The sequence below is a fragment of the Scylla paramamosain genome, chromosome 28 (assembly GCF_035594125.1).
Source record: "Scylla paramamosain isolate STU-SP2022 chromosome 28, ASM3559412v1, whole genome shotgun sequence".
Taxonomy (NCBI): domain Eukaryota; kingdom Metazoa; phylum Arthropoda; class Malacostraca; order Decapoda; family Portunidae; genus Scylla; species Scylla paramamosain.
Window position 1 is genome coordinate 507,939 of NC_087178.1, and position 25,362 is coordinate 533,300.

At 42.6% G+C, this 25,362-nt stretch overlaps 2 protein-coding genes across 2 annotated transcripts in view; both read left to right on the top strand.

Moving 5' to 3' along the window:
* Positions 1-1,197: 1,197 nt before the first annotated feature.
* On the top strand, positions 1,198-2,058 carry LOC135114645 (uncharacterized). The gene has a single exon (XM_064030451.1). The coding sequence runs from the start codon at positions 1,342-1,344 to the stop codon at positions 2,056-2,058; it is 717 nt and encodes a 238-aa protein (XP_063886521.1). The 5' UTR covers positions 1,198-1,341.
* A 919-nt stretch (positions 2,059-2,977) lies between these two features.
* The window catches only part of LOC135114641 (patronin-like), a 43,342-nt gene continuing 20,957 nt past the window's right edge, over positions 2,978-25,362 (top strand). The window contains 15 exon segments of the mRNA XM_064030440.1: positions 2,978-3,337; positions 8,354-8,449; positions 8,819-8,854; positions 8,856-9,035; positions 9,525-9,734; positions 10,097-10,341; positions 10,661-10,791; positions 12,273-12,446; positions 13,532-13,663; positions 15,140-15,520; positions 17,452-17,605; positions 17,730-18,673; positions 18,786-18,958; positions 20,687-20,839; positions 22,543-22,667. Coding sequence (XP_063886510.1) covers positions 3,116-3,337; positions 8,354-8,449; positions 8,819-8,854; positions 8,856-9,035; positions 9,525-9,734; positions 10,097-10,341; positions 10,661-10,791; positions 12,273-12,446; positions 13,532-13,663; positions 15,140-15,520; positions 17,452-17,605; positions 17,730-18,673; positions 18,786-18,958; positions 20,687-20,839; positions 22,543-22,667 — 3,356 coding nt within the window. The 5' untranslated portion in view covers positions 2,978-3,115.

The following is a 25,362-nucleotide window of genomic DNA, read 5'->3' on the forward strand; positions in this document are numbered from 1 at the left end:
GCCATCACGCGCCACATTTGGCACCATTTGCACACCAGGCAGTTCAAGGATGAGGAGGAGAGGAACCGTGAGATCAAGGAGCAGCTGAAAGAGGCGCTGTCGCAGGACTGGGAGACCGCTGAGCAACATCAACCTGGGCCACATCTACGTGCCCATGGAGGAGAGCACCAAGAGCAGCCCCAAGCTTCCCCCACGCGAGAACACAGACTACGACACCTTCGGCAGCATTGACTCCCTCATCTTTGAGCCCAAGGTGGTGGCGCCTGACATCGAGGGGGACGCCGACCCCCTCAACGTGGACAGCCTGCTGGACTTGGCCCTCGAGCAGCCTCTATGGCGATCCTGCCCTGGCCACGAAGACTCTGCTGGCGGCACAGGAGGCCCGGGGAAAGGCGAAAGACGACCATAACGAGAAAGAAAGGGAGAAGGAAGAGGAAGAGGAAGAGGAGGAAACTCCTGTACCAACACCAGTGTCATCCGCCACGCTGCCAGAAAGTGAACCAGATCATTTCCTTTATGACGCAGATGAGGAGGTGACGCAACAGGACAAGCAGGCTGATCAGTCTTCGAGGAGCAGGAAGAAAGGATCCTCCTTGGGCGGGGGCACACACCAAGCACCGCAGCCGTGGCCACAGGACGCGAGCCTGCAGGACCACAGGAGTCGTGGCGCCAAGCTGCCTCTCCGCCAGAAAATATACAACGGACTTGTTGGTTTGGGGTTTCTAAAATTTGGTGTAAAGGACGTCAAGAGCCCGGCCCCCGTGCTGCTGACCAGCGGCGGCGTGCTAGAGGATCCCCGCCACCCGGAGTCCGGGGAGGCCAAGCCTCTGAGGAAGGCGGAGCTGTCCCTCTCACAGAAGGATTTACAGAGGTACGAGTCCTTCAAGCTGGACTTTCAGCGGCTGTCGGGCGGGCTGCTGCGGCTGCCCAGCGAGGAGGATTCCACCTACGACTACCACCCCGACCACCGCTCACCCTTGGACCTGGGCGGTACCAGCACCACCACCAGCAGGGATACGGCGGACTCCGAGACGGACAGCGCAGCCAGCGTGGGGAGCGTCATCTATCGCGGAGCGATGGTGGAGCCCGAGCAGCGCCGCAAGAAGCTGCAGTCAGCTTTTCGACACAAGTTTGTGGTGAATCGCGGCAACGAGTCGGACACGAGCGACGTGCTGGAGAACAAGTCAGTGAGTCTTGGCACGCAGCCTTACTTAGACTCCGACACCTCGTGGGACTACATGGAGGCAGGCTACGCACTGGAAGACTCCAGCAGGTACAACCCCGCGCCCGTCACCGTGCCCGGGCCTCGCGTGGTGGCCAACCTGCGCCGTAAGTCCTCCAATGCCCCTGAAGACCTTGAGGCTCCGCACTCCCTGGAGACGCTCCTGGAAGACTCGGACCGGCCCCCCACCGCCCCCTCTTCCTCCGTGTCGCTTTCCCCCCGCCCTGCAGTCCGAACCCTCCACGGAGCTCGGTGAGGAGGACGGCCGCCGGTTATTTCGCGTCTACCAGCAGCGGCAGATGCGCGCATGCGAGGAGGCGCGGCCCGCCGGCAGCACCACCACCGGCACCTCGCACGACTACCAGGACGAGGACGTGTACGAGGTGTGTGGGCGAGCTCGCCAGCAGACTCCTCCAGTGGTGCTGTTGAAGCACCACGTGTACCAGAGCATCGAGTCCCTGGCCTCGCGCCTTTCCTCGGTGGCGTCTCTCAAGACTGCTGCCACGGACGCCACGCTGGAGGAGGGCGAGTTGCAGATGTACGGCTCGCGGCACGGCGAGCCCATCTACGGCGTGCGCAACTCACGCCTTTTCCACTCCATGAACGGTGCCTTCGTGAGTCGGGAGGGGGAGGACAGTGCCAAGACGCCCGTGGTGATCCGCAAGGGCCAGGCGGTGGAGCTGACGGAGGAGATGTTCAAGGGCGGCCCCGAGGACGGCATGGACCACCTGGCCAACATGACCTTCCACACCACGCTGTTACCCGCCGCCAGGGACAAAATGTTCTTCCACAATACCGTCTCTTCCACAGAGTCCCGCGAAGTGCATCTCCTATGAAAATGACAGTGAAATCTACGGCACGCGAGCAGAGGTGTGCGCAGAGATGATGCGGGCATCCGAGGACCGACTGGTGGGAGAGGGACAGAAGGAGAAGGAGCAGGGGGAGGAGAAGGAAGCTCAGGAAAGCCCTGCAGTAACACCAGCAGTGCCCTCAGCAAATGAGTCTGAAAATGTAAAGGAACAGGAATCCCGCGGCGAGGGTGAGGACCAGGGCGCCTCCACAGACAAGATAAGGCGCGTGCAGCGTCTGGGTGTGAGCATTACTGGCAACAACGACATGATGATCCGGGAGTTGAAACTTAAGCTGAGGAGCAAGTTCAGCGACAGCCAGGGAGAGGCGGAGGAGGAGCACGTAGGGGGAGGGTATCGTGAAAGGACCCTTGGCGGCCAGTCTGTCCTCAGACTCCGTGGCCCTGAGGAGGGAGCAGCTGGCGCCACACATGAGCAAGATTTTAGGCCACTTGCAGCAGCGCCACCTTAGTGAGAGTGTCGCAGCGAAGCAGGAGGCAGCAGCCCCGGGAACCTGTCCTGTCGTGGCCCCGCCAACCCCGCCGCTGCCCAGGCAGGGGGTGAAGGAAGAGAAGCAGCAGAAGAATGAGAGGGAGAAAGAGAGGGAAACTATTCGTGTGGAGAGAGAGGACGGGCTGGTGGATCAGGTGTATGTGCCCACCCCAGACTACACCCCCGCCTCCACCCTGCCCAGGGACAGACCCGTCACCCCCCGCCGCCCCTACCTCCCCTTCACAGCTTCCCCACGCACGACCTCAGCTTTGACTTGGCTGACCTGGCCAAGTTTGTCCACGAGCACTTCGCCCATAACAAAGACGTGTACCTGGACCAAGACCACCACTACCACCACCGCCGCCACCACTACCACTTCCACCAGCCCCAACACCAGGCCGCTCACAACCATCGCCTGCCTCACCACGCAGATGCCCCTTCTGGGCACGAGGACGTCCTTGACTTCGACGTGAGACGCAAACTGGCGGACCTGAACGCCACGTGGTCTGACCTGGAGAGCCTCATCTTTGCTGACGAAGTGAAGAGAAACGAGATGGAGGCAGCCACGGAGAGCGTGCTGCCCATGAGCCGTATGGAAGGCTACCGGGGCGGCGAGGACCTGCTGTGGGAGCAGCTGGCCAAGATGAGGCGCAGTACAGCCCCCGAGGACCAGGAGCGCTGGCAGCTGGAGAAGACCAAGAGGATGCTGTTGTGGATCCACCTGAGCGGCGACAACACCTACGCCAGGTGGTGCCACGGCAGCCGCTGGTGGAAGGTGAGGGAGTGCCGCCCTGCCGCTCACCATCATGGATGCCTCCTCATCTCTCTCTCTCTCTCTCTCTCTCTCTCTCTCTCTCTCTCTCTCTCTCTCTCTCTCTCTCTCTCTCTCTCAAGCTCATAATGTTCAGTTAGCCGCTAAAGCACCGGTAATGGGTCAGGCCGACACAGACAGACAGGTGTGGCGCCAGGTAACTCGGTGCTAACGGGCCACGGGCTGTCACTCCACCCACACCTGCCACGCCCACCCACACACGCAGCCGCCCGTGTTATTGCTGCCGATTCCCTCTCCCACGCCCTGCCTCTTTCCCTCCCTCCCCGGCCCTTCTTTCTCGCGTTACACTCTGTTTACTTAGTGTCTGGGTCGCTCATTCGCTGGCTGGTCAGTCTTGTAGCGTGACGTGATCGGGATTGTCCTCCTCCTCCTCCTCCTCCTCCTCCTCCTCCTCCTCCTCCTCCTCCTCCTCCTCGTCTATTTTTCTATCCTCTTCTAAATCCTTGTTCACTATCATTTGCTAAAGTGTCATCATCAAAGTCATCACTCTTTCCTCCTCCTCCTCCTCGTCCTCCTACTCCTCCTCCTCCTCCTCCTCCTCCTCCTCCTCCTCCTCCTCCTCCTCCTCCTCGCTTTTAGTATCAATGTCGTGCAATGACGAAGTGGAAGTACCTGCAGATAGAGCACGTAACGGTAATTCTCTCTCTCTCTCTCTCTCTCTCTCTCTCTCTCTCTCTCTCTCTCTCTCTCTCTCTCTCTCTCTCTCTCTCTCTCTCTCTCTCTCTCTCTCTCTCTCTCTCTCTCTCTCTCTCTCTCTCTCTCTCTCTCTCTCTCTCTCTCTCTGCTCTCACGTTTCCTGCAATCTCCGCCATTTTTCCTCCTCTGCCGTTCTCACCTTCCTTCCCTCTCCCTTTCTCTCCCGTTTTCTGTACTCTCCCTTATTTTCACGCTGACTCCCGCTTCTCGTCATCTCTCCCATCTCCCTCCTTCTCCCTAATTTGACCATGATAAGAGAGGGGAGGGGGAGACGGGGGGAGGGAGAGGGAAGAGATGGAAGGAGGGGAGGGGAGAAACTTGTGAATATCCTGTGTGTATGAGACAGAGAGAGAGAGAGAGAGAGAGAGAGAGAGAGAGAGAGAGAGAGAGAGAGAGAGAGAGAGAGAGAGAGAGAGAGGTGGTTGGGGAGGTGCATCCTATCTCAATGGGGAGGTGAATGTACGTAATTTCTTACAAATGGATCAACTTAACATGTTCGGACGCAGTTAAACTCTCTCTCTCTCTCTCTCTCTCTCTCTCTCTCTCTCTCTCTCTCTCTCTCTCTCTCTCTCTCTCTCTCTCTCTCTCTCTCTCTCTCCATTGTTCCACTTATTTCTTTGCTCGTTTCTTTTTAACCTTTCATTTGTTTTTACGTTCGTTATTTTCTTTCCCTCCCTTCCCTCCTTCTCTCCCTTTCTACCTCCCTCACTTTCTCCCTCCCTTCTTACCTTCCCTCCTTTCCTCCCCTCCCTCCCTCGCCTCATGTATCGTACCTCACTCGCTTCCTCATTCCTTCACCTCCATCTCTCTCTCTCTCTCTCCCTCTCCTCCCAGTTGCCTCTCCTCTCCCCTCCTTTTATTCACCTCTGGAGGAGAGAAAAGTGTTGACGGATTGGATATGAGTACGAAGACAGACAAACGGAACAGACAGACAGACAGACAGACAGACAGACAGACAGACAGGGAAACACATACAGTCTCCCATTACTAAAATACATAGATCGATGGATAGACAAACACGTAAATTAACAGAAAGACAGGAAATATAAGTAAATGGAAGGTATGAGTAAAAATTTGAAGTGGACAGGATGCCGAGAGATAGGAAATAAACATACGTAATGGAAGAACAGAGAAAATATGAAGGTGGAAGGAGTTGTGAAGGTAGAGAAGGAAGGTTAGGTAAGGAAATTTAGGCATGAATGGACTAGTAAATGAAAATAGACAAATACACTGGAAATATGATAAATAAGAGCAGAGAGGAAGAAAAGGGAAAAATAAAATCGGAGGAGGAAGGGAAACTGTGACGGAGGAAGAAGCAAGAGGAGAGAAGTGAGACCGAGAGACTGAGGCAGGGAAGGGGAAGGAAGGAGAACTCTGAACATATGAGGTGCAGCTGGTGGGGACTCAGGTGCCGCTAACCACCAGCTGCAGGGTGCCGTTGGGAGCTGCTGCTGGATCCCCCTGTCTCCCTGCCTCCTCCTCCTCCACTAAAGAAAGGAATAATACCAGAGACTTGCCCCCTACCCTCTCCCTTCTCGTCCACCCAAAGAAAGGAATAATACCAGATAAAAATGAAGCAAAGCGTGTAAGTGAGAAAAAAGAAAATGCCAATCGTGTTACTTCCTCCCTCCCAGCGTCATGATTTGAGGTTTTTATTGAGGTTAACTTCCAGGTTTCTCTTCCAGTATGCTGAGGCGATGACATAGAGTGCTGTAGAGTTGCTGTAGTGTGTTGTTATGTATGTAAACTACTATTGGGAATCTAACCTGGTATAAAAAAAAATGCAGGAAAAAGGAAAGAAAAAAACATGTCTGGTTAACTGTTTTGACAGCATAGAGAAGTGTTAATCCTCAGGTAAAGAATGAATTAATCAAAATGAAAAAAAATGACATGCTTTTGCGCTATCATCACTCAAACTTATACCAGATTAGTTTTCTCAATAGTACATAGGCTGAATATTGCATCCACAACGAGAGAGAGAGAGAGAGAGAGAGAGAGAGAGAGAGAGAGAGAGAGAGAGAGAGAGAGAGAGAGAGAGAGAGAGAGATTAAAGGTAAAAAAAAAAAAACGGGAAGAAACATGCAGAATAAACCAGAGAACAATGCAGAGAGAGAGAGAGAGAGAGAGAGAGAGAGAGAGAGAGAGAGAGAGAGAGAGAGAGAGAGAGAGAGAGAGAGAGAGAGAATACTAATCGTTTTCTATGACTTGGTAGTTTCATTGAAGTCGTGTTTACTCAAGATCTTTCTCAGTGGATAATGCAGAGTAACTTAATGGCTGCAGAGAGAGTCATGAATACACTTGCTTATTATTCTCTCACCTGACGGTCTACATATAACGTTTCTCTTATTTTCTCTTTGTTATCTCAAGGTGTTTTTGTGTATACAGTCTCGGGGTGGGGGAGGTGTAAAGTTTGCCAGTATCACAGTATGAGAAGCTAAATCTACACAGACATAAACCTTTTTTATTTCTTATATTAGTTATGTACACAATTTTCTTCATTCTCTTTGTATTTATTTTATGAGGTGTGTGTTTGTTTTGTATTGGTGGAAGGCGATGTGAAGATTCTGTGCAAAATTGATACATATTTAAATGGCCTTTACCCAATGCATTATGCTGTAATGTAGTATTCCTTTTTCATTTGCTACTTCTAAGTCCTTTTTTATGCATTGTGGAGGTCTCATCATGCAAAATTAATGCACATGCTGAACGCTTCTATTCATTGTTGTGTTGCAATGTCTTTCTTTAAACCTTCAATATTTGAGGTAGTGTTGCAATGTCTTTCTTTACATTTGCAATATCTGAGTCTCTCTCTCTCTCTCTCTCTCTCTCTCTCTCTCTCTCTCTCTCTCTCTCTCTCTCTCTCTCTCTCTCTCTCTCTCTCTCTCTCTCTCTCTCTCTCTCTCTCTCTCTCTCTCTCTCTCTCTCTCTCTCTCTCTCTCTCTCTCTCTCTCCCTCCCTCCCTCTTCTGCTGCGAGTTGTGTGGGCATAAAACAGGGTCATAGGAAGGTTAAGAATCTATGTATGTGTGTGGGTGTGTGTTCAGTGTTGCTTAGTCATTCAAGGGGGAAGTCATGCCCGCTTCACTTTCCTCATCTTGTTTGCTCTTTATCACGTGAATGCCTCTTTTACTCTTAAGTATATAGACTTATTGATTTACGTATATCTTTTCTTCCATCTCTGACTTGTTCCCTTCCATTTTTCATGTCCTTTCCTTTCCCATCTCTTTTCCTCTACTTCTCTAACCTCTTCTGAGCCCCCCTTTTTTTCACCTAATTTTCTGCACTTTCCTTCCCCATCCCTCTCTTTTTCCTCCATCTCTCCCTCCTTATCTTTATTTTCTTTCCCCTTCTTCCTCCCTTCACTTCTCTTCTCTTCTCTTCTCTTCTCTTCTCTTTTCTTCTCATCTCATCTCCCACATGTTTCTTGCTCCTCAGGCTACACACTGTGATTTTCTGTGATTTTCTTAATAGTGATTGATAGCATATGTCATATGGTAGTGGTCTCTAAACACTCCTTTCTCCCAGTCATGTCTGGCACACAAGAATTAGGTGTGTGTGTTGGAGTTTCTTTGCTGCATCATCCTGGGGCCTTCAATCTTCACCACAGTAATGACATGCATCTATTATTTATTTATCTCCACACCACATGACTCGTAAGTTACCGTTCTTACTGGATTTAGGAAAGCTCAACAAAATCTCTCACACATACTCATTTGGCTCTCCAAATACATACTATAGCCTTGACATTCCTCCCTTACATATTTTTAAATCACATGCACAGATACATTATCACTCCTGTTGAATTTGAGGAAGAGTAACAGGAAGTCAAACTTCCTGTTTGTACATGTACAGCATTAAGGAAGTCTCATATGCAGAGGCATGCAGTAAGAAAGGTAGATTGATTTGTATGATGGACAGTTGTGTTCGGTGTTTTTAGTTAACTATTACATATTCAATGTATCAGCCTCAGCCAAGGTGGGAACATCATGTGTAAGTGTCATGTATTCACTGGACTGTTTCAGTTGCCTTGCATGTCTATTAGAAGGAAAGTTTTCTGGTGCCATATGACTTGCTGCAGTGCCAAATTTTCTAACCAGTCTCTTGGTAATACTGAATTGTTGAAGTATTCAGTTCCATGGGAAGAACAAAACCCCATCCTGCATTTGACGCTTGTATGGCATTGACTTGCTGTATTGTCATTTACTTATTTTCTTTGATGTATTTCATATGTTACTTGAGATTTATTGTACTGTTTTGTTTGCAGGCCAAACAACGAGCCTCAGTGGCCTGGATTGTGCAGAAAGCCCACAAGAACAAGGTGCCGACAGACCTCCAGGACCCGTACTACCGCGACTATGAGGTGAGCACACAGGGTACTGACTGTGTTTGTGTCTGTGATGGCATATGTGTCTCCTAGTAAACAAGCAACACAGTATTCTAGAAGAGAAAGCAAATATTTCAGTAAGGCAAAATAGCTGAATATAAGGGTTTATATGAAATAAAAATAGTGAATTGAAATGGAGTTCATTAAAAGATACAGCTAGGGATATGAGAGGCTAAATGTTGGGAAAGGCAGCAGAAAAGAGCATAGGGAAGGATTAATAGGTAAGTACATGAAACAGTCTTAGTGTGGATTCAACCCTCAGCCCAGATGACTTGTGCCAGCCTGTTGGAAGCTTTTCAGAATAAAAGTCACAATAATGAATAAGTGAGCCTTGGGGCCTTGCAGGGAGTGGAGCACCTCAAGCCGGGCATTGTGCACACGGCTGGCCAATGCAGACCTGTACTGCTCAGCGCTGGCCAACATCTATGGTGACCCCAACTTCCACAACCTTAGCCACTGGAACATCATCCAGGCACTGGCCCGGAAAGGGGTGTACGTGGCGGAGCCCACCGACGTGGCGCTCACCGAGACCGTCCTCATTCAGGTCTCCCCCATCAAAATGGTGAGTGCTGTGGGGCAGAGCATCCATCCCTCTATTGTAGGCCTTCTGCAAGAGTTGTTTGGGGAACAGTCTTACTTAGATCAGTGTTCTTTTAGACTTATTTTGTTATGATGATTTTTTATAATGTACTGTCATCACAAGCCAATGGTAGTCTCTTCTTCAGTAGTGAATACTATACAGCATATAATTTTTTTAAAATTTGTGTGGAGATGTAGTGCTACGCTTGCTGTAGATACAAGAAGTGATATTACAAGAGATACAAATGGACCATGTCTAGTAGTGCTTTTTCACTATTGTCCTTTTACTTATATACCAGAAGTAGTAATCCAGTACATGGTCAGGACTATACTTTCAGGAACTGACTTGCATTACTACAAGTTACACTGTCACTGGATAGTAAAGTTCCTGGGTACTGTATAAGCCAGTGGAATGACTAAAACCATAACATCCATGATTCTGCCATGCTGATGCTTATCTTCCACCTTGCAGTCTGCTCATTTGGCTGTGATAGAGGCCATGATGGCACTGTACATCCGGGAGGTGGTGGTGGCAGAGCGGGTGGTGTCGGTGCTGCAGCGGGTGGGGGGTGGGGCAGTGCCGGAGCGGACGCCCCAGGATCAGGAGGAGGCGTTGGTGCTGTGGGTGAGCTGCATCACCCAGGCACTGCAGGACCGCATCCACCACCACGCACAAGCACAGGCAAGCATCTATCTCTATATAATTCTAATTAATTTTCTTTCCCATCTCCCTAATTTTAGAATTTCCTCTTGCCGTTGTATTTATGTATATTGCACTTCCTGCCCTATTTATCTATCCCTTTTTTCTGTCTATAGCTTCCCTTCTTTGAATCTCTGTCCACTTCAGTAGATCCCAATATTAAAGACTGACATCTTTATAGTATTAATAATTTTGAGTGTTCTGAAATTTGTAATGAGCTGAAATGTACACTTATTTCTTGTTTATGTGAATTAATGACACAACCAAGATTTGAATTGTGGTGGAACATACTGTACTTAAAGGAGAATATGTGTTAAGTGTGACATTTCCAATCTCTCCCACAGGAGCAGGAGTTGCCAGTGTTTCCTCGCATCCAGGACCTGAGTGATCTAAGTGACGGCATAGGCCTGGCAGCACTGGTGGCCTTCTACTGCCCTCAGGAGCTCTCATGGCAGGACATTGCCGTGGCCGATCCTCCCTCCATTGCTGACTCCCTCTATAATGTTGGCCTAGTGATCAGGTTCTGTCAAGAGAGTCTCCCCTACAACCCTTGTCTCCTAACCAAAGAAGATGTTGTATATATGCACAGGTGAGGCTGGACTGTCATTTTTGTACTCTGCGTGTATTTTATAAATCACTGTATGCGTTGTTTGCCAGAGTTGTGAAAGGTGGTTTTTGTGTTTAAGCTTTTATTGAGCAACTTTTTACCTTTCTTCCTGGATTAATGTCTCCTAATTTTCCTAAATCAGACGTACATTAATTTAACCTTATAAGATGATTTTGTGTGATGAAAATTTAGTTGAAACAGGTGAAGGGAATGTTTTTTTTACTTTTAATCCTCAGCATTTTGTTAGGCGGTTGTAATGGTGCACATCCACTGAAAACCTTTACTTTAATTTCTCATGCAGTTCAGTGAAACAGAATGTGTTGGCATTTGCTGCTGAGCTGTTTTTCCTTTTGGAGCTTGAGCCAGTGTCCTGTGTGTCTCTGCCTGGCAGCAGAAAGATGTCTGCCAAATATATCCAGCTGTCTTCACCAGGTTTGTGTTGTTGAGTTTCCTTAGCAGGTACAGTACAGATTATATAAGGTGAATGATGTCCTGAGACTTAAGCTAGTCTTGGCTCCCTTCACCACACCAGCCAAGGGATTGTGGTGACTGTACCATTTTTATTTCAAGGCAGTGGTGTGTTCTACTAATCTGTCCAACCATTTTGACACCCATTGGACTCCCATGGTAGAGCTAACACCTGTATTGGTATGATGTTTGAGATTCATCTTGAAATAAAAATGCATTTATTCCAAAGCAAGATATTGCAGAATCACTATATGTTTTCTTTGTGTTTTATTGTTACTTGAATGTAAACATGATTTTATTTATGTTGATTTGAGATGTCCTGGGTACTTCTTCGTTTCTCAGAGTCATTTAATCTTGGTGTGGTGTGGAGGTTTGGAGTTACGGTAAATGTCGTGGAGGTGTGTGATAGAAATAGTAGTTCCTAGTGTAAAGGCATTCAAAAGGTCTTCTTTAAATGTGATTTACCAGTTTTGACATAATGGCTGAATGTTGGCAAGAATTTTATGGTAGATTTTTTCCTTTCCTCCATAGTTGCTACAAGTGTCACTTGTTGGTATTGGTTGTTTCACAGGAACTGTATTTTTTGTGTTGATATTTTCAGCAGCTCATAACTACAGAGCGAATTGTTTGGGTTACTAAGAAAACGGATCTTTTGGATATGGTCTAACATAAGGAGTGAGTGTGTGTGTATGTGAGTTTAACCTAAAGAGTCAGTGTAACTATAATGTCCACAAGGAAGTATAACACAACAGTGGTCAGTCAGCCTGTGCTGGGATCCGACTAATGTGTACTTGGCATTGTTTACAAAAGTATTAGATGAGTAACACTGTACTTGCACAAAGCATATTCAAGGGATCTTTGATGGGAGTAAGATGTGTGTTTGCTTGCATATTTCTTACTGCTTGTTAATGATTCTTGCTTTTTTTTGGCCCTGACAGAAGGCTTCTATTGTGTATTTGTGGTGTGCCCAATGTATCTGACTAAATTTGGCCTACAGTCATCCAGTCATCACTACTCTCAAAAAAGCTAGGAATTAAGTAATATCTTAACCATATAACCAGATCTGTCAAGCTTTGAATGTTTGGAGTATTTTGTTGCACTTCATTTATGAATTTCTACAACTGGCTCCACTTGCCAGACATTGCCTGGCTTGCCAGTCTTTGGTGTTGGTCCCATCTGTGTGGCAGTATGTGGATTTACTAGGTACTGGCATCAGTGCACTTCAGATCTTTATGATTTGTTGTGCTCAGGATTCTCACCAGTGTACTGGCAACACTGAGTGGGCATGGTGGAAGTGAAGCTATTTGTGTGTATGTTGTGCAACAGTAGTCTTGACTAGCTAACTCACTAACAAGTGCTTGATGCACAAAGGACTTGTAACACTGGGTGCTTGCAGTTTTGCTAAGGATTTGGTACAGCTTGGCCCCCTGGTATACACTATACAGGTGGTGGTGGTGGGTGTAGCGGCTGGAGTGGGTACCACAGAAGCATGAAGGTTATTCCAGACCTCCGGGCGAGTCTCTCGCCTTCTTCTGCCCACTCCACTGCTTCCTCCTCCTACTCTTCTGCCCGGTCCTCTACCCACTCCCAGCAGAGGTCTCCCTATTCCACGCTGAGAGGTACACTGGGCCTGCTATTGAAGCCTTGCATGACCTCCACTCTCCCCCTCTCCCTGCTGGAATAGACTATTAGTTACTGCAGGATTGACTAATGGTCTCTTGTTGTCTCCTTGAAAATCTTTAATGAGACTCAGAGATAAAAATTCACAAATATTTGAATTAATATTTCAAAAGCCCTCGATAAATCCAGTTCTGAGAGAACCACATTATAATAATTAACATGACCACTGACTGGTTCAGTCCTGCAGTTGCTCTGCGTCCTAAATTGCCTGTAATTCAACATAAGTTAGTGATAGAAATACCTTCGTGTTGCCAAGTGTTGTAGCATCTTTGAGTCAAGTTTTCTTTCTTTCCTAACCCCATTTCTCATTCAGTTCACCCATGGAGAGATTACAGACTAATAGGAAATAAATTTTGATGATATATATTTAGCAGTGATCAGATAATTGTGAATAAGTTGTTTTTACAAATGAAAAATTGCCATGGTTCTCATGTGTCTGGTATCTTTAAATGGCAAGTATTAATGTAAATGCCTGCAGGTAATAACTGTCAGATAGTTAGTTCATGTCTCTTGGCTGTCTGCTTGTAGCTCTGTGTGAGTTTTCTTCAATATCTTGCTTTCTCAGAAGACAGAGTTAGGTCATTTGGTGTTTATCTCTTTTACTTATAGTAGTGTGTCACTTTCTAAGATGTCCCTTGTGTGTGTCTTTTACAGCTTTATGTTCATGTATCAGCAGTAAAAATCTTTCATGTAAAGCTTTGGGCTATTCAAGTATCTAATGATTTCAAGATTTCAATTTCTTTTATTCATGTTATATCTTATGTAATGCTTTTTGTATGCTTCTTCTTGGATCATTACTTCCTCTCCACAATATATATATATATATATATATATATATATATATATATATATATATATATATATATATATATATATATATATATATATATATATATATATATATATATATATATATATATATATATATATACATACACACACACACACCTAGCCTTCCTAGGAGGTGGGTGGAAGGTGTGTGAGTCAGTGCAGGAATGACCAGTGACTGTTACTGCCGCACTAGGTCGGGGTGGAGGCAAATCACCATCCTCGGGGGAAAGCGGATCAGGCTCAGGGACAGGGACAGGGTTAAGGCGGCAGCAGTCCCTGACGGAGCGGGAGCGGCCACGCAGGGACAGAGCCTCCGTTCATGAGGGTAAACTCTTGGGCTCAGTGGTGTGTTGTTTTCCTGGAGGATTAAACAAAGTTAACATCTCCAACACAGTACTGACAAAACTGAATAATATTAGGAAATTGGTTAATCTGGGAGTTGCATGAAGTGGAGTGAAGTTTTACACAAACTGATCATAATAATACAATATATCAATGTATCAATGTGTGGACATGAATACTGTCTCAGATATTGTTCAGAATCCAGTGTGTCACGTATACCCAAAGTAATCCCGCTTCATACCATTGCAATACAACAGACTGGGATGCAACTAGCACTTTAGATTCAACTGAGAGTCAACAGGAGGGTTTGTAACACTCACTGCAGCTCAACCCAGTCTTAGTCTTCCTTAGTCAAGCCTTTACTCAGTCTTTTATTTTAGTTATTGTAGTCTTGCATACTTTGTGCTTTTGATATTTTTTTCCTTTTTTGTGTATTATGTTTCAGAAAAATTTTTCCTAGTTTTTATCTTTCTAAGAATTATTGAGTGTGGAACAGATTGTCTTTTGGGTTCAGTACGCTCTGGTATGTAATCATGGTGTTCATAGTATTCACTGATGGAAACAAGATGAAATTAGAGGCTTTTCTTGCTCACTATATATGTAGTAGATATGTTACTCTTTTACACATATAAAAACTATTGGAAGTAAGTCTCTCTCTCTCTCTCTCTCTCTCTCTCTCTCTCTCTCTCTCTCTCTCTCTCTCTCTCTCTCTCTCTCTCTCTCTCTCTCTCTCTCTCTCTCTCTCTCTCTCTCTCGCTCTCTCTCTCTCTCTCTCTCTCTCTCTCTCTCTCTCTCTCTCTCTCTCTCTCTCTCTCTCTCTCTCTCTCTCTCTCTCTCTCTCTCTCTCTCAACCCTAATGGCTTCAAACACTTTGTGATAAAACTGATTCAGAGAACATTTCTGTCTTAGTGAAGAATGTAGAGTGTATGTGTGGTCATCATTGGTCAAAGTTTTCAGTGCATGTGATTATAAGTCAGCACCAGCATTGCATACCAATGGCCAAGACTAACTGAGAAATTTTTATCCAGTCCAATTTGTCTCCATGGAAATTTCTGCGAAAATGTCTTGAATGCATCCAGAGTGTACTGTACTATTGATTTGTGTTTAATTGTTAGTGTGCTTTCTTATTGATGGTGTGTTCAAGATGATGGTGGTGGAGGATGATAACTGATAATGAAGTATGTGTGATTGGTAACTTAAAAGAAAAATCTTAACTTTTTGTTAGATTTCAGGAATAGGTGAAACATTATTAATGTGTTGTTAAAAAAATATAAAAGAATGTTCTATGCATTATAGTAACATAAGGTTTTTTCCTGTAATTGCCTTATTAGAAAGCAAAGTAACTAACTTAACTGAATGGAAACACAGACTTTTTCACCTTTGAGATGGACCTTTAACTGTAGTAGTTGCCTTATTAACACAGTTTGACTAACACTTGCCTCTTGGGGGTATGGGACAGGTGACGAGGAGGGAGCATGTGGGGGTTTCAACTGGGTGTCTATATACCCACAATGGTGGTGGTCATGCAATCACAAAGTGACAGACCGAGAGTGTATTTACTGCTGGCGGCAGTACCAGTCGCAGCCATTTGGCGACCAGTACTCTTACTACCTGGCCTCGGCCCAAACCTGCCAGCCCTCAGGGCACATCCCGGCAGCAGGGGCCGGGTCGGGCCACGGCCAAGGGCACAGCTACGGCCCAGGCCTTCCTCAGGGCCTCAGCTACAACATTCCGGCTCGAGACGCTCCGGCTCACCATCACCACCACCCTTCTGGTCACGGCCTGTCACATGAGCGTGTTAGGGCACGGGCCAGCCACCCAATCCGCTTAGAGGCCTATGGTAAAGTTTTGACCTAGACGTGGCCCCTTTGTGGCACCTCATTCTGTTGTGCTTCTTGGGGCCGGTAGCACCACAAGTAATCAAATTGCATTTTGATTAGTGACTTGGTTCTCCCATAAATGGCTGCTGGTTGTGTTCACTACTTGTTTATCACACTGCCACAAGTGCATGTATCAGGCCTTGTGTAAACACTGGAAGGTGTATTGTGCACTCACATTAGTCACAACATCCTCAGTTCATACACTTCAGTTTTCTTGATTTGCCAAGTTTTCTTTTTGCCCTCATGTTTCCTGAGTTTGACCATGCTTTTTCACATGCCACTATTTTAGTAATGACTGTGTTTAGATTAAATTATACATACAAGTGTTATGATGATTGCAATAGCCTTAGTTTTTTTGTTACAGTATTATTTTTTAAGTTTAGTTTGGGAAACAGTTATTTTTTGCATGAAAGCTTATTTCATTGTCAATACTTGGTATTGCCAGCAGCCATTTATGAAGATTTGTAAAGTAATTGCAATCTGACAAGGAAGTGTTTATGAATATAATATCATGTGACAGGCCGAATGATTGGTCAACAGGGATGGCAAGCCATTGAGTGATTATGGCCACAATCACCAAGTATTGATCCAATGAAAGTGGTGGATGGACGGATGGACACACACACACACACACACACACACACACACACACACACACACACACACACACACACACACACACACACACACACACACACACACACACACACACACACACACACACACACACACACACACCATTCCATATGCAGACATGTGTAAAGAAGAGTTGATGAAGGGGTACAAGGTATGATCTGGGAAAAAATAAATGAATACAGAGAACATTATGAAACATGGACATGTGTATTATAGAAAAGATAGTACACTGACTTGCTTTTTTTTTTTTTTTTTTTTTTTTTTTTTTTTTTTTTTCTTTGGGTTGTTTTGTTGTTTTATGTTAATAGTTGATACATGAGTTGAGTTTTTGTGTTGATGTTAAGGTAAGGCATTTTGTAAATAACATTCCTGTGGAGCACTGTGTACATGACCAGTGCTCCTGCTGCTGCTTGGACTGCAGTCTCTAGCATTGAGAATAGATCTTCAAGTAGAGCCTAGCATCTCTAGTTGAACTGATTGTTAGTCAGACACAATTTATCACATATTAATAGTCTTGACTCTGATCTCAGATAACACCACCACTGTCACTCATTTATACATATTTTATCTAACCACACTGGAGATCACCACATGTCTGTAGCTTGAAAGGTTAATTTTTGTATTGCCTTATTCATAGCATATCATGCCATCTTTAATTTTGCCATGTATCTATAGTTATCTACATAGATACAACACCCATAGTCTTCCTGTCAAGGGCTCCTGTTGCCCCCTGTCCCTCCAACCCCCACCCCACCCCCCTCTTTTTTTATTGTTGCAGAGTGACGTGTCACCCCACCTGTTCAATATTCCTACTTGTAGATTTGCTTAGGGTTCTTGACATACAGAAATTTAGGAACAGACACTTTGAATTGAAAGGGTTTTCATAAATATATTATATTTGCTTTTGGTAATTTTATTGTATGTTTATACTTTCATGATGTGCCTGGAGTCTGTAGTTTGACTGATTCTTTCTAGGGAATTATTTGTTTACTAGAATTCTCTCTCTCTCTCTCTCTCTCTCTCTCTCTCTCTCTCTCTCTCTCTCTCTCTCTCTCTCTCTCTCTCTCTCTCTCTCTCTCTCTCTCTCTCTCTCTCTCTCTCTCTCTCTCTCTCTCTCTCTCTCTCCCAAAGAAAAAGTAAATAGACAGTTGTTAATTTGAAGTTGTCATGAACCATTGAACTACAGCCAGAAGGCATCAAGTGTATAATGTCTATATGTGTTTGTAACTGATAATTTATACCACCACCACCTCAGCCATGAAGCCAGCCGGAGCTCCAAGTGTCCGCCGCTCACAGTCCATGAACCTCAATGACATGACGGACCAGCGGGTGCGCCTTGACCACCGGCAGCCAGAGAGGTTCGAGAACACCCCTTCCTCCTACAATAGCGACTATGGTGGCCGAGACAGGTGAGTTACAACACTCATACCTCTATGTGGTACACGGTAAAGAATGTCCTTGCTAATTTATATGAGTCTTATGAAATGCATGATGATGCAAGTTTAAAGGTTACCATACTTTGTATTTTGGCAGTTCAATGAGTGACGGACAGGAAGGAGACTTTGTAGTGCAGCGGTCCAAGGGTCTGTCCACACTGAGTGACATGATGCGGACACAGTCTCCACGCCCCTCCCACGACTTCGACAACATCCCATACTCATCCAGATCTGCTGCAAAGGAGAAACTGAATATGGACAGCAAAGAGGAGGAGCTTGGAGAAAGAAGCAGAGGTCTGGGGCGACGGGGAAGCTTTAACAACTCCCACCCAGACCTCCCTGCTGCTGGCATGCCCTCCCGGTATGAGGAGCGGCCACATGGGCGCTCCAGGTCACGACGCAACTCCATCAGTGCTGAGGACTCCCAGCTGACCATAGAAAACTTTGGTGGGAGTCAAGATAATTTGAATTACATTTCTAGAAATCCTGATAAGGAGCAGTTTGTCCATTCTGGGAGAAGAGAGAGCTCAAATATGGAAGGTCCACTGTCCAGGGAGTCTAGGGAGGGAAGCATGAGGCCAGAGTCTCGAAGTAGTCGTGAGCGAAGTGTTGAGAGACGACTGGACTTGCACCGGGGAAGCACAGAGGAACTAGACAATCGTTACGTGGACAAATTAGAGAAAGAGGCTCTAGAGCGGGAGAAACGTGACTTGTCAATGTATGCCAGTAAAGAGAAACTGTTGGTGCAAGACCAAATGAAAAGTACCATAGAGGTTGCAGACTCGGGTAGTGAGAGTGATGTTTCCTTTGATAGAGATAAGCAGATGGTGAAGGCCACTAGTTTTGCAGAATTATCAAAGTTGAAAGAGCAACTACCAAGTGGTATCAATATCATATATATGCAGTCAGATAAAGATGATGGCTCCAAGAGAAGCAGCAAAGGCTCAGAGAAAAAGACCACTTTTGCTGCACTGCCTAACCAGACCACCTGGAAGCAGCAGACAGCACAGAGCCATTCTGATGACAACAAGTCAGCAAGTGGTGAGAACATCTTATGTTTTCTATCATATCTCTACTTCAAATTGTGCAGTTACTTTTGTGACAAGAAGGATTTTTAAGATGAAAAGGTTTTAATCAGTTTGTTATGCCCCAGCAGATGAAAACATGGAGCCTCAAGTGATGGCATCAGAGCTGCACAATGTAAGGCTGAAGTTGGAGGAGAAGAGGCGGAGGATAGAGAATGAGAAGAGGAAGATGGAGCAAGCAATGAACAACCAGCGACAGAAGCTTGGCAAGGAGGCATTCATGCAGGCTGTGGTGAAGGGGGTGAGTACCACTCAACTGGGAGGAACAGGCTTAGTACTGAAGGAATCTCAAGACTATTTATTACTACAGAATATCACATTCTTCCAAATCTTTTCATCTCAGGTCTTAACTCTTTAATGAAAAGAAATGTACACGTGCATAGAAAATAGAATGGAGATTCATGTACAATCTTAAAAAGAAATACCCATTTTTCATAGAATGTTTTAGTGTGTGTTTGTGTGTGTAAGAAGGTTGTGTCTGTAAGACTAGGTATGTACATTCCTCCTACTGTTTTTTTTATGGCAGTATCTCACATAAGAAGAGAATGACCCATGAAAAGTTGAATTACATTCCCAACACCCAGAAAATTATATCTGTCCACAGATCAATGTTACAAGTTGATATATCCAGTATTCATCATTACATTAGGAGCATGAAAATAATTTGGCTCTCTATGATAATATATTTTTTAGAAATATCACTTGAGCCACATCCTTAACCACCCTTCAGATATTAATGGTTAGAAGGTTAGCATCAGAGGGGTTTGTCACAGAGCACAGCAATAAAATCATCCTGTTCACCCTCAACTGCATCTTTTAGGAAAGCAAACTCTGTAAAAGGTGACAGTGTCTGCAGATGTGCAGAACACAAAGATGGTTACTTGCCTGTTGCTCACTATGTACCCTTCAGTCAAGTGGTGAGCCAGAACTATACAGAAGAAAAAAAAAATACTGCAGGATGTGCTGCTTTCAATGTTTTTTATTTATTTTTAATATGTTTTTATATTTTTTCCTTGCTTGTATGTTTTGTTGAGCAGGAAATTAAGGGATATCATAATTTTTGCTGCACATTTGGGCACATGCCCTCAGGAGTTTGCTTGCCTGTCATTGGGTATATTATTGATTTGAAGTTTTAGTTGATTTGGCATACTTCCTAATTAATGAAACTATTGCCACATACCCTGTTTCTTGGCATATAAAACACTGCCTAAAAAAAGTACAAAATTTTACCTTGCATAATGTGTGCCCATAAGGGATTATTTTTAAAAATACATATATTATATGCCAACAGATATGGTGAATGCATCAAAAGAATAGTTTCATATTTTAATAATTTACATGAAACACAATGGGAAAATTATTATTTGATAAAATTTACTACCACTTAATCTCTTAGTTGATCTGGGATAAGGAATTTAGAAAGTATCAAATAATTTCCTTTAGTTAGGCTTGTGAAGTGAGCCACACATCAAATCAGGATATTTTAGACAAACATTGTAAACCAAATGGTATGAAAACAAATTTCATTGCATGTGAATAGTCTAAAGAAAGACCCATTTCATTTAGTTAATGAGGATGCCTTCCTAGTGATATTTTTGTTTTACAAAAGACATTAATACACTTAGAGATAGTAATGTTTCTTAGCCACCTCCCCCTGGGGGATTACCTGCATGTCACAATGTAATAACAACTCCACTCAAACGATTACCATCACCGGCCCACACATTGATATTAATAAAACAAAAACTAAATTCCATTTAGAAAGTGCCCATTACTAGACAAATACAATCAGTGATGTTAGGATTATAAGACAAATGCTTTGAGGACAATGCAGTGTCAACTCAGTATGAAAAGCATTTTTCTTGGTTACATTCTAACACTACTGATTTGTTGGTGTGGCATTGGGCTTGGTGGTTAGGCGTCAGATTATTGGTGTTTCCCCAAGTGAGTGTAGCTCTCCTCAAACTAGGGCAAAGGGTCCTCCACTGGGTCCTCAACACCCACCACCTCAGACCCTGATGCTCAGGACACTATGGTGGACTCAGTGGAACAGTCCGTACCCAAACATCCTTCCTCTAACGTCATCACAGCCACTCAACTTAATCCAGACTTGTCACTAAAGGTAAAAGGTCAAAGTGTAGCTGCATGTTGGGGTGTGAGGAGCATGTGCGCATGTTTGGTTTGGTTTGTTTTGACTTGGTTTGACTTTATATATATATATATATATATATATATATATATATATATATATATATATATATATATATATATATATATATATATATATATATATATATATATATATATATATATATATATATATATCACAAGAAACATCATTTTTTATCCATATCTGCACAGCCTCTTTTTATGTGGCCAGACCTCCTTAGGATGCCCTCATCACTTATTCCCTTTGGCTTTCCTCTCTTGTCCAACTTGGTTTGCTTCAGATTCTATGCATTTTCTCTTCAGTAATAGCTCTTACTTTGAATTTTGTTATGCTTTAGGCTTCATGTGGAGAAATATACTAAAATATGGCACAACATATTTTTACTTAGATATTACTTTTATATAAAATGGGAAAGACCCAGTGTGATTTTTATGTTAAGATTAAATAGTGGTTTACAATTCCTACTAGCCTATAAATCGCATATTTGCCAAGCTGAGATTACACCACATAAATTAGGTTTGAATCCTAATTATTTTATTAACAAACTATCCTATGCTTATGTGAGGCTTGAATGCTATTACATGGGTGACCAGTGTTAAGCATTGCATATATAGCTGCTTCCCAGGCTACACACCATACACCATACATTGGGTACATACATGTTATAGGTGCTTCAAGGTAGTCACAGTCAGATGAACCATATGTTCAATTGTAAACTTATAAAAATTATACACGAGATAGAAAGAGTAGGAGGTAGAGTACAGGTGCTTTGGTGCATTTGTGAAGGTGATACACATAAGTTGTAAAGTATTGTATAGATATCATGGTATGTGTTCAGTATGTATCAGGTTCTTCAAGGACTATTTACAGTAACAAAATTATTGAATGACAGTAACTTGAATGTCTTGGCAAAATGCATAGGTTGATATGTGTTTTGATAAATAACACCAACCTTACCGTGACATTGTAAGGCTTTAATTAATTGTTGAGAATGATCTGAGAATTTTTTTATTTATTTATTTATTTATTTATTTATTTATTTATTTTATTTTATTTTATTTTATTTATATATTTTTTTTTACTGTACTTTACCACAGCAGGTTGTTTGTAACATCTTATTTACTTTGTAAGTATTTTCTTGTGTTATTAATTCATAGTTCACAAGTGCTGTTGTTAGTGAATAGTTAAATGTTTGTTTTATCAATTTGGTAAAGTTCTCTTAATGTTCGGATTTGTTTATTTATTCATGTACTTATTTGTTTGTGTATTCACTCACTCATATTTGGTTTTATTCATTATTTTTATTATTTATTTGTTTTTTATTTTATTTTATTTTATTTTTTGTTTATTTTTTTATTTATTTTATTTATTTATTTATTTTATTTATTTTTGAAAATTAATTATTTTTTATTATTATTATTTTATTTTATTTCATTTATTTATTTATTTATTTTTGTTTATTTTCATTCATTTACTTATTTATTTATTTATTTATTTATTTTATTTTATTTTATTTTATTTTATTTTATTTATTTATTTATTTTTTTTTTTGCATGACACTCAGACTTGTAGGTTTCCTGTGTATCTTTCAAGTTGATAGTGGTGTATGATAAGACAAGAAAAGCATTGTTTAGCTTTACTGTCTCCTCCTGCAGGACATAAGCTCTGAAGTGAACAATGTGTCGCGGCGGTGGCTGGAGGGGGAGGCCCAGAGTGAGGAGGTGCAGACTCCTGACTTGGACACGATGGACTATGACCAGTATCACCAGTCCCTAACTCAGTAGGTTCCAGAAGCTTTGCACAACAAACCAGTTGGGGGGAACTGTTATTTTCTAATCTTCATGCAAGTGTGTTTATGAGTAATAATGCCATAGTTGGTAGTAGATTACCTTTAAATATGGGGGGATGAAGTGTTAAGAAATATGGCTTCACTTTCCAAACTGCCTATCTTCCTGACATGTTGATTGAAGTCAGAAATTTGGGGAATGACACTTGTGTGGCGAGGCTTGGAGCATCATGGATTTGTTTTGATGTAGGGAATAGGTACAAGATTCCTATATTTTGGAATACCATTGGCATGAACACTATGTTATAGTTTTTCAAATCAGGTTGCATTGATTACAGGTGAAAGATCATGTTATTTAAGTCAAAATCCTGGCTTAAAAAGCCATGCTTATTACATAGAAGAGTTGAATTGCCATATCTTGCAGTGCTAAGATTCAGACATAATATGATGTTTTTCAGTTCATGAATAATACTTTTGGGTTTTGCTAACCACTATGGTATTGCTAATGAAGGATCATGCATGTTGAGGCAAACATTCATATTGCACACAGATGTTGAGCATTAATTTAGGCATGTAGCATATATTATTGTTTTATTTATTTATTTATTTTTATTCATTTATTTTTTATATATATATATATATATATTTTACTGACACTGAATACTATACTTTGGTAAAGGGTGGACATTTATATGATTTGCTAGTTCATGTGCAATTTTCAGATGCCTCTAGATTTTATTTGCTAGCTCTAGTCATCATATTTGCATTAGCATTGCTTATTTTTTGCCTGGCAATTACTAGCTAGCTTTGAGCTAGCTTTGACTTCTCAATAGGATGGATTCTTTATGTTATACAGCATCTTTCCAGTTAGTACATCAAGGTAATTTCTTTAGCCAATTGAAAAACAAATCCTGTTGAATGTCCACATTAAGTTTAAGAATGCATTAATTCAGACTCAAACATACAACCAGGGAGATCAATTAATTGTATGCTTTTTATCAAATGGCTAATATTTTACCAAGTAACAACAGGGGATGGTCCAATACTTCATGCCATAAAAAGAATAATCCAGTTGTAGGAATTAAGGTTTTCTTGTGATGAGAGCAGAACCTCAGATGTACATCAAGGTATTTTTATGTGAAAGAACTCAATCTCCAGTTCCCACCCTCAGAAGAGAATAAATGTGTGGTGAAACTTACAAAGATAGCATTTAAAGTATTTATAAATATTCTTGAGTATATTAACATGATAGAAGGTTGATATAACTGAGGTTCTGCTGGCACTATGAAACAAGGAACTCTGTCACAGCCTTACCAACACCTGCATCACTAAGGTGTGTGAAGCAACCTACATTGACCCTCAGGAGGAGTGTCAGGAACCTCCATAATATATTTATCCCAGGGAGATCTATTCTCTTCATGTATGTTTTTTATCATTTTCATCTTCAGTGTTTCATTTGATGCTTTCCCATTGGAAGAGAATAGAAGCCTTCCTTAGAGAAAAGAACATCCTGTAATCCAGCCCTGATTGGTAGTATCTAAGTTTGCCATGACCCAGCAGTAGCCAGGTCATGACACCGGTAACAAGGTCAGGTAGCCAGGCTCTAGAGGGGGCCATGAAACAGGTAATACCAGCAACGCTTGTAAAATTGTCTTGGTTGGTTGTCAACTAAACGTCACTTAACTGAACTCTCCTAACAACTTGGTTGCTTTATTTACCGGTAATGTTTACAGCATGGAGAGGAAACATTTGAATTTCCTTTTGGTGTTTTGGTGTAAAAAAATGGCTGTTCTTCTTGTGGCAATCTATTTCACTTAAATGTTATTCATGAAATCTAGTGCCTTTTAAGTTATTTGCTGAATATGACAGTCTGCCTACCTATGCTTCACCCTTCCACAAGAAGCCTTGTTCTGGAAAGGGTAAAAGTGCTTGCTGGTCAGATGAGTTGCTTCCAAGGTGGTGAGTGCACCTGACAGTTTTGTTGTGCCTGGGAAGTTGATAAAATATTCATTGAGACGTTGTACAAAAGTCCAGAGAGCAGACCACCACAAGCATGTCTCCTGTCATTAAGTTTCTATCAGTTTTTCCCTGCATGTAATGTTGGTTACATTTGGTTTATGAAGTTGTTCTTTCTTTAATGTGTAGATTTCTTTGTGTGTGTGTGTGTAGTGTGTGTGTGTGTGTGTGTGTGTGTGTGTGTGTGTGTGTGTGTGTGTGTGTGTGTGTGTGTGTGTGTGTGTGTGTGTGTGTGTGTGTGTCTGTGTCTGCCTGCATAGAGTATTATCTCCTTATTTGGGAATTTACTGCAAGTTGATATTTTGATTTGTGAAATTTGATTTGGGGGAATATATATATATATATATATATATATATATATATATATATATATATATATATATATATATATATATATATATATATATTTTTTTTTTTTTTTTTTTTTTTTTTTTTTTTTTTTCATTTATTTATTTATTTTATTTTTTATTCTAAATTATAATAATTTAATAATTTCATAAATATTAATGCACTAGCACAGATTCTTGTTACAACCTTGTAATTCAGTGTTAGGATTTTTCTGGTAGATATCAGAGGAAGTATTTTATTGCTTGTATGTATGTATGTATGTATGTATGTATGTGTTTTTGGTTGTTAATTCTTCAAAAACTATATTCCTAACTTTTGTATTGCT

Coding starts and splice junctions, on each gene's coding strand:
- LOC135114645 (XM_064030451.1), top strand. CDS start 1,342: ATGCCCCTGAAGACCTTGAGGCTCCGCACTCCCTGGAGACGCTCCTGG.